This window comes from Nematolebias whitei, chromosome 10 (genome assembly GCF_014905685.2).
Source record: "Nematolebias whitei isolate Nwh7 chromosome 10, NemWhi1, whole genome shotgun sequence".
Lineage (NCBI taxonomy): Eukaryota > Metazoa > Chordata > Actinopteri > Cyprinodontiformes > Rivulidae > Nematolebias > Nematolebias whitei.
Genome location: NC_056507.1, coordinates 31,016,662 through 31,029,785, shown reverse-complemented (window position 1 = coordinate 31,029,785; position 13,124 = coordinate 31,016,662). Strand labels below are relative to the sequence as shown.

At 40.2% G+C, this 13,124-nt stretch overlaps 1 protein-coding gene across 1 annotated transcript; it reads right to left on the bottom strand.

Moving 5' to 3' along the window:
* Nucleotides 1-1,946: 1,946 nt before the first annotated feature.
* On the bottom strand, nucleotides 1,947-13,124 carry sqor (sulfide quinone oxidoreductase). The gene is made up of 10 exons (XM_037683591.1): nucleotides 12,974-13,124; nucleotides 12,166-12,376; nucleotides 11,909-12,079; nucleotides 11,625-11,678; nucleotides 9,736-9,930; nucleotides 9,436-9,645; nucleotides 9,128-9,311; nucleotides 3,085-3,152; nucleotides 2,838-3,016; nucleotides 1,947-2,769 (listed from the first exon to the last, which is right to left on the bottom strand). Exons 2-10 carry the CDS (start codon nucleotides 12,361-12,363, stop codon nucleotides 2,712-2,714), a joined length of 1,317 nt encoding a protein of 438 aa, XP_037539519.1. The 5' UTR covers nucleotides 12,364-12,376; nucleotides 12,974-13,124; the 3' UTR covers nucleotides 1,947-2,711.

Here is a 13,124-nt window from a genome sequence, read left to right as displayed (position 1 = left end):
AATTTTGGCTGAGAATCCTCAACAAGCTCTAACTATTCACTCGAGTTCTGGTTTTAAAACTTCGCAGTTACTATTATGCTCAATTGTGCCTGTCTTTTAGCAAAACATCTCATGACCCATTGGATGGACTTTATTGAAACTTGTAAGTAGCCACTGACTGTACATCGACATCTGACTAACCTTTGGAGTCGTTCCAATTCCAGATACATCTGATCTACCTTAACCAGAGCAAAATGGTTGTAACAGCTGATTTTATAGATGGGCTAAAACTTGGTGTGGTAGTAGTTGAGAGTCATCCCCAACACGTACATTCAATATTTTGCCTAAAACTTTGGTGTTAACTATTGATTACTGTTAGCAAACTAATCCACGAACCACTGGACAGATTTTACTGAAGCTATCACAGAGGAATTATTGGATGTACATTTAGAATTGATCAACTTCTTAAGTCAGCTAAGTTCAAGATGGCTGCCACATCTAAATAAATGTGGTTAACATAAAAGGGCTTTAACTCTGTCAGTGTTACAGATAGTTGGGGTCTTTGCTTAACCCCAATGGGTAACAAAAAATCTCATGAAACATTGAACAGATTTTTATGAAAGTATCAGAAAAGCCCGTTGGATGTATTTACATGTACAGCTGATTAAAGTTACCCATTCAAGATGGCTGCAACAGCTAATCGACTTTAACACTAATGTGGCTACACTCGACGTGCTAACAGTTCGTGAAAGTGCTCGCAATGTTTGTCATGTTCATAACGTCTACGACGTTTGACCAAACCTGCTACAACTCTGCACCTTCTCAACATGAAGATGATCCTAGTCTAAAGGTTTTATATGAAAGGCAGCAGGTGATATGCATTCCTCCAAATAACGTTGAGCATTTAACTGTTTAATGAAGAAATATTTGCCTGGTTTAATAATGGTTACGGATTGGTCTGCCTTCATTCATTCAACGAGACAAGTAACACTAAAAAAGACATTTGTTCGTACAACAACGTACTGTAGTGTTTTCACGCGTAGTCATTTAAAACAAAGCTAACTCAAAGTATCACCATACAAGGAAAACTAGTTTGAAAACTCAGACTAGAAATTAAAGATTAATCAGAGATAAAGATCTGCACGATGTACCATTAGTGCCAAGTAGCAATAAAGTGAAAAGGATAAATGTGAAGTCTAAAGGTCTGAACTGTCCATCCATACACTTCTTTCTTTTTTTGGGGTGGTGGGGGTCACTGGTGCCCATATCCAGCAGTCACTGTGAGAAGCAGGGGGGACACCCTGGACAGGCCTCCAGTCCATCACAGGGACACATCGAGACAGCTATTCACTCTCACTCACACCTAGGGACAATTTAGAGTTACCAATCAGTCCAACATGCATGTTGTTGGTCTGTGGGAGGAAACTGGAGAAAACCCACATGGAGAGAACATGCAAACTCCACACAGAAAGGCTCCTGGCTGGGATTTGAACAGGCAGCTCTACCACTTCCTGCAGGATCAATAAAGTTCTCATCTCTACCAACTGCACCAACAGGTCTGAACTGGACTGTCCAAAATTTATGTCTTTTCAACATCCTGGAAACTGAATCAACACCAACACTCTGATAATTCAAGTAGAAGTTTAGCCTCCTAGAGGTACACGTTCACATCAGGACATCAAGTGTCTCGCTCGAAGGTCATTTCTAACACGAGAAGTGTTTGTCCATCAACAGTCCACATCAGAAGGTGTTGGTCTGCCGTCTTTGCCTTTTGACGACTATAATAATCCATGATGTAAAATAATAGAATGAGAAGCACCACATTTATTTTGAACTGCAGTTGTACATACCATCTTACATGTACCTGTAGAAAAAGGCAACAAAAGCTTTGTAGAACGTATTTTTATTGATTTAATTGTAAAAGATATTTTATTTACAATGAATTCAGCGCTCTCTTCAGAGTCCTTGAGATGTTATAACAACAGTTGTGTCTGAAGAAAAAATTAATCGGTGTAGAAAACATGATGGACACTGATGCATGAATGTAAAATAAAGCACTTGTGGTAGTTTTTGCATGTTCGTGGTTAAGAAACTCCAAAAATCAACTCTTACAGAATATTTAGTTGCACGAATCACTGTCAGATAAAAATAGACTCACAATTGCCGACTGCACAAACAAAGTTAAATCCTTTGGACATTCACACTTCTTTGATACATTAAACATTAAAAGATGGAGTTGGGGATCCTGACAGTATCTTGTAGCAACAACTGGCGTGATTTTGCAACACAAAGAAAAAAATGTGCAAATCCTCAATAATTTACAAATTCAATGCATGGCGGTTATGAACTAAAGTGTCAGTTCACATCTGAACCATAAAAATGTGCATTTTGTACCCAGTAATGAGAAACTAAACGAGTTTCATGCATATTTCCAGCTTCATTTTAACCTGTTAGTGAAAACAAACCACTTGTTACTTCCCATTTAATGAGCCGTCCAAAATAAAAGAAAACAATCCAGAAGATTCACCTGTTAGCACGTAGAGACTACTCATTATTTTTATTTCAGCATCTTTCACACACCTGTTTTAGACAGATATTTTTGTCTCTTTTACCCTGTATTATGACAAAGATCACAGAATCACATGTGAGCGTCCGTTCTTTCAGCCATCACATGGACGAGGTCCATCCAGTAGTTTCAGGAAAATCTCGACGTACAAGCTGACGGGACGGTTTTACTTCATCCCAAGGTGAAAGATCTTCCTGTACGGCCCCGGACCGCCCCACAGGCCCCTGATGAACAAGATTACTGTAGCGGCAGATATGAAAATACAAATCAAGTATTTGAACTGTATACGTACCGGAGAAGCCCGTGCCAGTAGAGCTGGGGCATCACGTCAGCCTTCATGTAGTACATTAATCTTCTCTCTTTGGCCTGGTTGATGGGGAAAGTTTCCAGCGGTTGTCCGTTGTAGTCAAATTCTGCCAGGATGACCGTGTTGTAGCTCGTGACCAGCGGACAGGAGGTGTACCCGTCGTACTACGAACAAAAACACAACGTATGTGTATTTATGAAAGATGGAACGTTAACATTTGTTGCGCAACTACCTTCTTATCAGGCTTCTGGTTTTTCAGTATCTTGCTGATCGTTCTGTGCAGGACTGCCGACTGTGCAGCTAAAAAATAAGAAGAGAGAGAGACAGAGGAGTAGTTTAATTCAACAGATTCACATTCTGTTACTGAAATTAACCGCGAGGATGTTCAGGTTGGCCCGTCACGACTCTGAGGAAAACAAACGCGCTCATCATTACGCCGGCATCGAGACACAAATACTGACGATCACACCTGGAGTCTGAGCGTACAGTTGGTATTAGGCCTGTCACGATAACACATTTTACTGGGACAATTGTCTCAGAAATTATTGCGATAAACGATAATATTGTTTGAAATTTGACAATAATTAGTAATTATTGTCAAATTTAAGAAGAAATGTTGCTTATTTTTTTATTTTTCATGTAGTACCTTTTTTGACCACTGAATGGCAGTATAAGGCTGTTTGAACCGAAGGATGGATAGTGAGGGAGCGAGCAGCATGTCTCTAAGAAAAATGGGAGGGAGGCCACTTGACATGACATGGGCTGTCTCCACTTCCTTTTTTCCCGGTTCTGAAAATGGCGGACGTTCGGTGTGGTTTGATCTCTTTAGCATTTTTCACACAAAGCTTTTATAATAATAAAAAAATTAATCAGTAAACAAGTTCTCAGCTTCTTTTTGCAGAGAAAAACAAATTTTTACACTAAGGCACGGAGACCCTATTTGTATCTAATGTTTACCAGTACTTGCCTAGTTTCATAAAAATCTATCAACTGGTTTATGAGATATTGTGCTAACAGACACACAATAATATGATTCCATAATACCTCATTTGCCAATAGCCCAGCCATGTAACTAATGTGTCCCAGATAAAGTGTTTACAAAGTTTCCATGTAAATGAACTGTAGTCAATGTGACACAAACAAAACTTAAAAGATTTGAAATGAACGAGATTTAAGCATCACATCTGCAGAAAACGTGCTTTAAAGTGAACAAGAAAGATCCAACAGCGACGTGCTCTCCAACAACAGCTTCGGCTAAATTTAACACCCAACACGGGCAGCTCGTTAAAAATCTTTCAACCAATCAGAAGCCAGTGCTACCTGCAGCACTCTGCTCTAAATTAGGCTCGCAGCAGATCATGCTGCTAACAAGTCTACAGTCAAATAATAATAATAATGTGAAATAATTTGTAGATTTTTATCATATAAATGACCCCAACATTAAAGACTTGCTGACACACAAACCCACAGCTACAATAGCATCATTTTGTAAAACCTGCCCACATCCTCCAGATGATTTTCATAAGACAGTCACCTCTGCAGCTCCCTGTGGGCTGAAAACAGCAACTCTGTTGACGCTGGAAACAACACCCTCTGCAACACCTTGAGCCGGCAGTATTCTCAGGATACTCACTCATCCACTTTGTGTTCGAGTCCTGGCAGTCATTACACCAGATTTGAATACAGGATTAAAAATATAAACACATTTATGCACCTTTTCCTGTTGCGTTTTCTTAAATGACAACTCGATAAGCCACAATAAAAAGTTTTTAGCAGTGTTTGCAAATTTAAAAATCACCTGAAATACTAAAAGGCACACACCAGTGTCTGTACTGTTTCAGTACTTGGGTTGCCTGATAGAGCTTTAAAAATCTATTAAGACAAAGCCTGGTTATGATCGTTACCACGCCGTTTGCATTTGACTGCTAAATCCCGGTGACCTACAGAACTGAAACAGAAGAAATCGTGGGCAACAATTCCTGAAACCGAGCCTCAGCTGTGCTCCACCAGTGAAGAGTTTATGCTTTTAACAACAGAATGAAGGCAAACGAGTAAAACACGTCACAGCCTGGTGTGTTCATTACACTTTTTTTTTTTTAAAGGGGGATGCTGAGAGCACGAGGTTTTCTAAAGAGTCAAGCAGAAAAAAACCTAAACTATTTCAACAAAAAGTTACAAACAATATCTGTGCAACACCAAGTGCAGCTCATCAGCTGCCAAAACCATCAGTGGGCGGTGATGCAACACCTGCACCAGCTGTGGCAGGAGAGAGGGTCAGATTCAACCAAATACTGAGAGGTCACCAAGAGTAGGGATTCAATCCTATATGTTATGTGCAGCATAAAGGGACCCCTTCATGACCTCCGACTAAAAGACATCCGTCAGAAAGTTTTCTCTAAAACTCGTCTTGCGCTGCGATTCCTCCTTTAGAACGTGGACGTTCTGAGATCGCACTTGGACATCTAATCAAGCACAGATCGAAATCTCTAAATCTTTGTGCATCTGATTCATTTTGCTCTGGAGAAATTCATTTTAAAATTGTTGTTTCAAGCCCAATTTATTAATTTAGCTCTATGACGCAACACTGACAATAAGACCAGCTCGTTCATCTACTCTCACCAGAAACTGAAACCATACTTGTGCCCCAGCCTCAGAGATAAAGCCTCCATTAAAAAAAAAGCAGCATGTCCATCAGTATTGACACAATATCCAGTAGAACAAGAAAAAAAAACAATTTCTGCAAAAAATAAATAAATACTGTAAATGCTGAATCTGAGTTGTAAAAACCAAAAGCAGCAAATAATTTTATTTAAAAAAATTAAGTAGCCACTAAAAGCTACATTAACAAAAGCAAAACTAAAGAGGTAAAAATATTGACATGATCGTTAAAATTGTCAAACTTGTAAAAGCTACAAATGTCAATCTGACTAAAAGTGGCCAAATGCTAGGCAAAAATCATCAAAATAAAAAAAAGTAGCAAGAGATGAAATTAACAAAAGGATAAATGAAAAAACTTAAGTATCAAAAGGTTAGCCAAAAGAATTAAGAGGCTAGGTAAAAGCTGAAAGAGTCAAAAGTAGAGCTGGGCGATATCTCAAGATTTAAAAAATATCGAGATAATTTTTTTTTTGCGATACAAGTTGAGACTAGATCGCTATAAATAATATATTGTGCTATACTTGAAAATCCTCCTGCTGTCTTCTTTCTCCCACGCGGCCCCCCTCCTTCTCCGCTGCGCTCTCCCCACTTCCTGTTTCTCCAGGAGGTGGGCGGGAGACGTTTAGCTCAACAAGTCTTTAGCGTCTTAACAAGATGGCTAACGCTTTAGCCGTCTTGTTCCACAGTTGAGACTGGGACCGTGTCTTTAGCGATATACAAGCTGTTGATTTATTAATGTTGCAACACCTCACTGTTCCTCTCATAAGGCACAGCACGGCTAAATGAGTTTCATACCGTGGTTTGTTTCAGGGAAGGAGGCTGAAGTCTGTCGGACCTGCAGCTTCACACACGCTTAATGTTGTGAAGGCAGCGCAGCTGAAGTGGATTATTATTTAATATATGTGAATAAAGGTCTAAAAATTTTTACTATTTAATATATGTAAATACTTGATTTTTTTAGACATTTATTTTGTACAGTTAAAGCTGTTTACTATATGTGCCTGTGTGACAACTGGGACAAAGCTTTGACTCAGAAATATATTTTTATTACTTTATGGAAAGAAAAAAATATTGAAATATATATTGTATATCTTAAATTCATCTTAAAAATCTGCTCACACAGACTCATGTTCGTGCTGCTGTTCGGCATATTGTTTTTATTAGTTCTTAGCGTATTTTTAGTTAACGTTTTTCTTAGTTTAGATCTTAGATCTTATTACCGTTTTTCTTTTTACATTTTATTGTTGGATGCAAGTGGGACCCTGTGTACACAATTTCATTCCACCACATGTGGTGCGAATGACAAATAAAGAAACTGACTGAAATATCGAGATATTCATTTTGGTCCATATCGCCCAGCCCTAGTCAAAAGGTTAGGAAAATAAATAAAAAAAAAAAAATAGCAAAAGGCTAACCAGCAAACTATTAGCAAAAAGCTAGAAGTAGCAAGAGGCCAACTAAAAACCTGAAGCATTAATGGGATAGGACCAAGTACGGTGATAAAGATAAAAATGTCAAAAGACTAGCTAAAAGATAAAAGTAGAGAAGATAAAAGATAAAATAACTGAATAGTAGCTAAAATAATTTGATTTAATGCAAGCTAAAATCATCAAAAGACTAGCAAAATTCAGCTGAATGGTATTTAAAGTAAAAGTAACGTAGAAAGATAAAACTGGAGCAGATTTCAAAAGGGACGTTTCTGAAAGAACTGAAATAAAATGTAAATAAAATACTTTAAAAAGTCATATTACCACCTCTAGAACTAAGAACCTTTTGGTATTTGAACAGCTAAAAATACATCAAAGGATGCAGAAGTTGTTAAATTTCAAAGAATGTATGAAAAGTGTGAACGATGAATCAGGATTCGCACGGTATCTCGTCACACCACCCCGCCTTGTTCCTAGACTGTTTCCTGTGTTTGCGTGTTCTGACAGATTTTCCAGCAGGATGACGGACTCACACACCTCCTCTTGTGCAGATTAGTTTGGTGTTACACCTCACAGCTGATAAAAAAAAGCCCAAAAATAGAAATACTCCCGTGTTTTAGAAGGTTAATAAATCTTTCCACTGTGAGGTAACGAGGGACATGTTAACTTTCAGCTCAACAATGACTCAGCAAAAAGCGAAGCTGTTTCGGGCTCAGTACAAGCCGTTTCCACACATACACAGCATTCCAGAAACGCTTCACCGTGAATGAATGTAAACCGTTTGGACCAGACAGACCCAGCAGCGTTACAATCTACGACCAGCCAAAAGCGTGCGTTTCCATCATGTGACGAATGCAACAAATGAAAACTGAAGAGTGCATTTATGATGAGGCTTTCCTAAAGGAGATATATTGTTAGACAACTTTTCTGTCTTTCAAAATGTTCAGATGCTCCTGCTTGTCCAAACTGATTGTTCCGACGGCCGACGACTCCAGACTCTTTTCTTTCACACATTTGCAAACAGGATGAACAGTCTTAGTACAGGTCAGAGGTCACCAATCCTTACGGAGACTTTCTGCAGAAATCAAACTGTTAAATGAGGAACCTTAAAAAATCTCTAAAATTAGGCTTGCAATTGTTGCCTACTGCCAAACGGTGAAAGAACTTTCTGAACGAACTAATTCTAGCTGGACACCACAGCTTACGGACATTAGAGCACTCAAAAATGGCTTCAGCTCAGCCCGTTTAACAGATCTGGTGCTAAAAATTGATACGATAGCTGAGAATCACAACACGTGCTCCGAGCGTGACGATACCTGGTATGGAAGGTAGCAGAACACTAGGCTTTTTTCTGTTTTCATGAAAAAACTTAAAATGTGAACAAATGATTATAATAATCTAGAGAACATGGCGGGGTTAGGATGGGAGACTGGAGTTTCTTAACCGGTAACAGTTCACAGAAAATGGCACTGCCATGGGAAATGTGAATGAGCCATACAGAGTCAAACGTAATCACAGAGTCACTCACAGATAAAGATAACCGGTGCAAGGACGGAGCCCGTCAGATCATGTCAAATTGCTCTTCTGCTGCCAACTCCATTCAAGAGTGGTTTGTGTTTTTACTGTGCGAAGTACACTGGTGGTTGTGCAAAGTAGTTTTAAAGATTCATAACCAATGCCCCGATGCATGCTCAATCATCCAGGTCCTCTGGACGGATTCTTCTTTGTTGAAACGTTTAGTCTTTAATCCAAAATACTTCTTCAGTCAGAGTTGCTGCAACAAACTCAGTCTTATTAGCAGCACCATGTCAAAGTGGATCAACCAGTTTGCAGGTAACAGACAAAACTAGTTGTTCACATGTAAAGGAGAGGACCATCAGCCTAACAATTGATTGTTAGAGCCCTAATGGTCACTTGCTATTCAGAGGGCTGAGTGATACTTGCAATAACTGAGGCCTCCGTGTTCAACTGTCCCCCTCTTACAACACCGTTATTGCTCGTATCACTCAGCCTCCAGTTTATAGCAAGCGGCCATCAGGGCATTAACAACCAATTGTTAGGGCTTGACGAAACGTTTCAACAAAGAAGAATACGTCCAGAGGACATGACTTATCGTTACATAACCAACGTTTCTCACTGCAACGATGCAGCACTTATTTTTCAGCTTTGTTAAACGCAGCAGTCACTTACCGACGGCGGCGCCGGTTTTGGCCGTGGGAAGGCTCGTGCAGTCTCCAATCCCAAACACATTTGGATATCTGTTATGCTGAAGGGTGTCTTTGTTGAGGTCCAACCAGCCGATGTCGTCGGCCAGCGGACCTCCTTTAATCACCAAACTGGGCCCCATCGGTGGTGTAACATGGAGCATCTCATACTAATGGGAAAAAGTACATCATGATAATATCACATCAAAAGAACCACGGGGTGTTTCAGAGCATTGAACAAACCAGTCAACAGCACACTGAAAGTGAAAGTCACCGCCGCAGGAAGACTTTTACCTCAATCACTTTGGTCTCGCCTGGTTTGTCAAGGTTCTCAAACACGGCCTCTTGCTTGTCTGGCCGCACCTCGATCAGGTTCTGGCGAAGGTTCACTTGTAGATCACGAGCTTTCACAATGTCCCACAGAGCATCAGCATATTTCTTGATCCCAAACAGCACAGGTAGTGATGTGTTGTATATCACATTGGCCTTTGCTCTTTTCCCGGTCTACGGCACAAACGTGGACACCCTTGAGAAAGTTGGAATACCACACGACTTTTTATACTGCGTAACAATTTGGTTCCAAAGAATAAATACCTTTCTGAGATAAGCATCTGATAAGTACATGATCTTTTGTGGCGCTCCAGCACATTTCACAGGAGTATTTGGGAATGTGAACACAGCGTTGCCCTCTTTGAAGTTTTGCAGAGCCTTCCAGGTTTTCTCCACAGTTTGGACAGAGTAGTTCGATCCGATCTTTGGATGCTCAAAAGCCTCAGGCAGCCCTTTAATCTACGTGAAGAGAAACACATCTCTCAAAATGTACAAACCGGATTCCAAAAAAGTTGGGACACTAAACAAATTGTGAATAAAAACTGAATGCAATGATGTGGAGGTGCCAACATCTAATATTTTATTCAGAATAGAACACAAATCACAGATCAAAAGTTTAAACTGAGAGAATGTATCATTTTAAGGGAAACATCTGTCGTTTCCAAATTTCATGGCGTCAACAAATCCCAAAAAAGTTGGGACAAGTCCATTTTTACCACTGTGTGGTATCCCCCCTTCTTCTTACAACACTCAACAGACGTCTGGGGACAGAGGAGACCAGTTTCTCAAGTTTAGAAATAGGAATGCTCTCCCATTCATGTCTAATACAGGCCTCTAACTGTTCAATCGTCTTGGGCCTTCTTTGTCGCACCTTCCTCTTTATGATGCGCCAAATGTTCTCTATAGGTGAAAGATCTGGACTGCAGGCTGGCCATTTCAGTACCCGGATCCTTCTCATACGTAGCCATGATGTTGTGATTGCTGCAGAATGTGGTCTGGCATTATCGTGTTGAAAAATGCAGGGTCTTCCCTGAAAGAGATGACGTCTAGATGGGAGCATATGTTGTTCTAGAACCTGAACATAGTTCTCTGCATTAATGGTGCCTTTCCAGACATGCAAGCTGCCCATGCCACAAGCGCTCATGCAACCCCATACCATCAGTGATGCAGACTTCTGAACGGAGCGTTGATAACAACTTGGGCTATCCTTGTCCTCTCTGGTCCGGATGACATGGCGTCCCAGTGTTCCATAAAGAACTTCAAATCGTGACTCATCTGACCACAGAACAGTCTTCCATTTTGCCACAGTCCATTTTAAATGACCCCTGGCCCAGTGCAAATGTCTGAGCTTGTGGAGCTTGCTTAGAAATGGCTTCCTCTTTGCACTGTAGAGTTTCAGCTGGCAACGACGGATGGCACGGTGGATTGTGTTCACTGACAATGCTTTCTGGAAGTATTCCTGAGCCCATTCTGTTATTTCCTTGACAGTGGCATTCCTGTTTGAGGTGCAGTGGCGTTTAAGGGCCCGGAGATCACGAGCATCCAGTAGAGTTTTACGGCCTTGACCCTTACGCACAGCGATTGTTCCAGATTCTCTGAATCTTTTCATGATGTTATGCACGGTTGATGATGATAACTTAAAAGTCTTTGCTATTTTACGCTGGGTAACACCATTCTGGTATTGCTGCACTATCTTTCTGCGCAACAATGGTGGAATTGGTGATCCTCTTACCATCTTGGCTTCTGAGAGACACTGACACTCTGAGAAGCACTTTTTATACCCAATCATGTTGTCAATTGACCTAATTAGTGTTAATTGGTCTTCCAGCTGTTCGTTATATGCTCAATTTCCTTTTTCCAGCCACTTATCGCTACTTGTCCCAACTTTTTTGGGATTTGTTGACACTGTGAAATTTTGAATCAACATATTTTTCCTTTAAAATGTTACATTTACTCAGATTAAACTTTTGATCGGTCATCTATGTTATATTACGAATAAAATATTGACATTTGCCATCTCCACATCATTGCATTCAGTTTTTATTCACAATTTGTTTAGTGTCCCAACTTTTTTGGAATCCAGTTTGTACCTACATTTAGATAAAATGAGTGCATTTACCATAAAAATAAATAAATATAAAGCATGAACTTACTCTCTCATAATGAAGTTGTAAACCAAGTGCCACAATCAAATATTCATAAGAGATCTGTAAAGTGGAAAAAACTTTTAATGAAAGTTTCAATAAATCCTATCCAGTGGTTTATGATATACTTGCCAATAGATAAAAGTTGATGTCAGTATTAAATGGCAAAGTTTTAATAAAAGATCCTGCACAATCCGTTAGTGATTGCAGTAGCTGTTAGGGGCGACTGTCAACTACTACCAATAATAATAAAAATTAATAACAATAATTACACAATTTGATAATTCACCTACCTCCGTTCCATCGTCGGTAAGGACAGTGTTTTTGTCTGGGTTTATTTCCTGAACCTTTGATTTGACCCATTTCACACCCGACGGCATAACGCTGGCGGTGGGACGAGCTGAAGTGGTCACGGATTTAGCGCCGGCACCAACCAGGGTCCAAATTGGCTGATAGTAGTGCACCTGCAAGAAACACTGACAGTGAAAAACTTTCTCCCATTTGCCAATGTTCCTCACTGATGCAGTAAATGAAGATGATGTCTCCTTGCCTCCGACGGCTCCACAACAGCCACATTCTCAGCTCCAACCAGCCTCTTCATCCGTGCGCTCATGGTGATACCTCCACTTCCTCCACCAAGGACCAGCATCTTGTAATGCTGCTTGGCTGAGGCGCGGCTGCTGGTGTGAAGATGGGAGACGATGATATCTGCAGGGTGGCGCAGCCTCAGACGTTGCAGTGAAGCCATCTGGACTCTGAACCTACGGGAAGAGCCATTTCTGGTTAGAAACAATTTCCACTTCCTGTTTTGCTGCTGTATGTTTAGATTTTACTCATTAGTGAGGGTCATTAGTTTAACCAGTCACTGGACTAGATACACATAAAACAAGCTGCATTAAACAACCTACAGAAGTTTTTTAATCCATATAACCAGATATTTTGTTTTCCATCAAACAAACCCCCTGATCAGATGGCTATGGATCTACAGCCGAGTGAAACATCAACAGCCACAACAAAAACATCACATACATACTAAACGTATAACATACATTTAGGGTAAGAGTTCATTTCTTCTATTAGGTTAAATTAAGCATTAGAAGGGGACTTATGTAATAATGACTTTGAAATTTAATACAGTGTAAACCAGTCCTGTGGCCTAGTTTTCTGGAGGCTCCAATGCTGCATCACAAACAGCTAAACATGTATGATTAATATTATCAGGATGTGGTGTGTGCAGCCTGATCTGACCCCAGGACTGTTGCATACTGCGCAGTCATCTGACCCCATAACAATCATTCCTGCACACACCGGAAGACGTTTTGTTCAAAAACTAAACGAGAAACACGCAAGATATTTACCTGAAACAGCCGGGATGAGAAAACGCCTATTAACCGACAATTCTGACAACAAGCTCCTTGAAGGGGAATTTAAATCCGTTTAATTCCGACTTTAACTCTGCCTGTTCCCTTATCAGTGAGCACAGAAGCTCTGCGTCCCAGCGTTACGTCT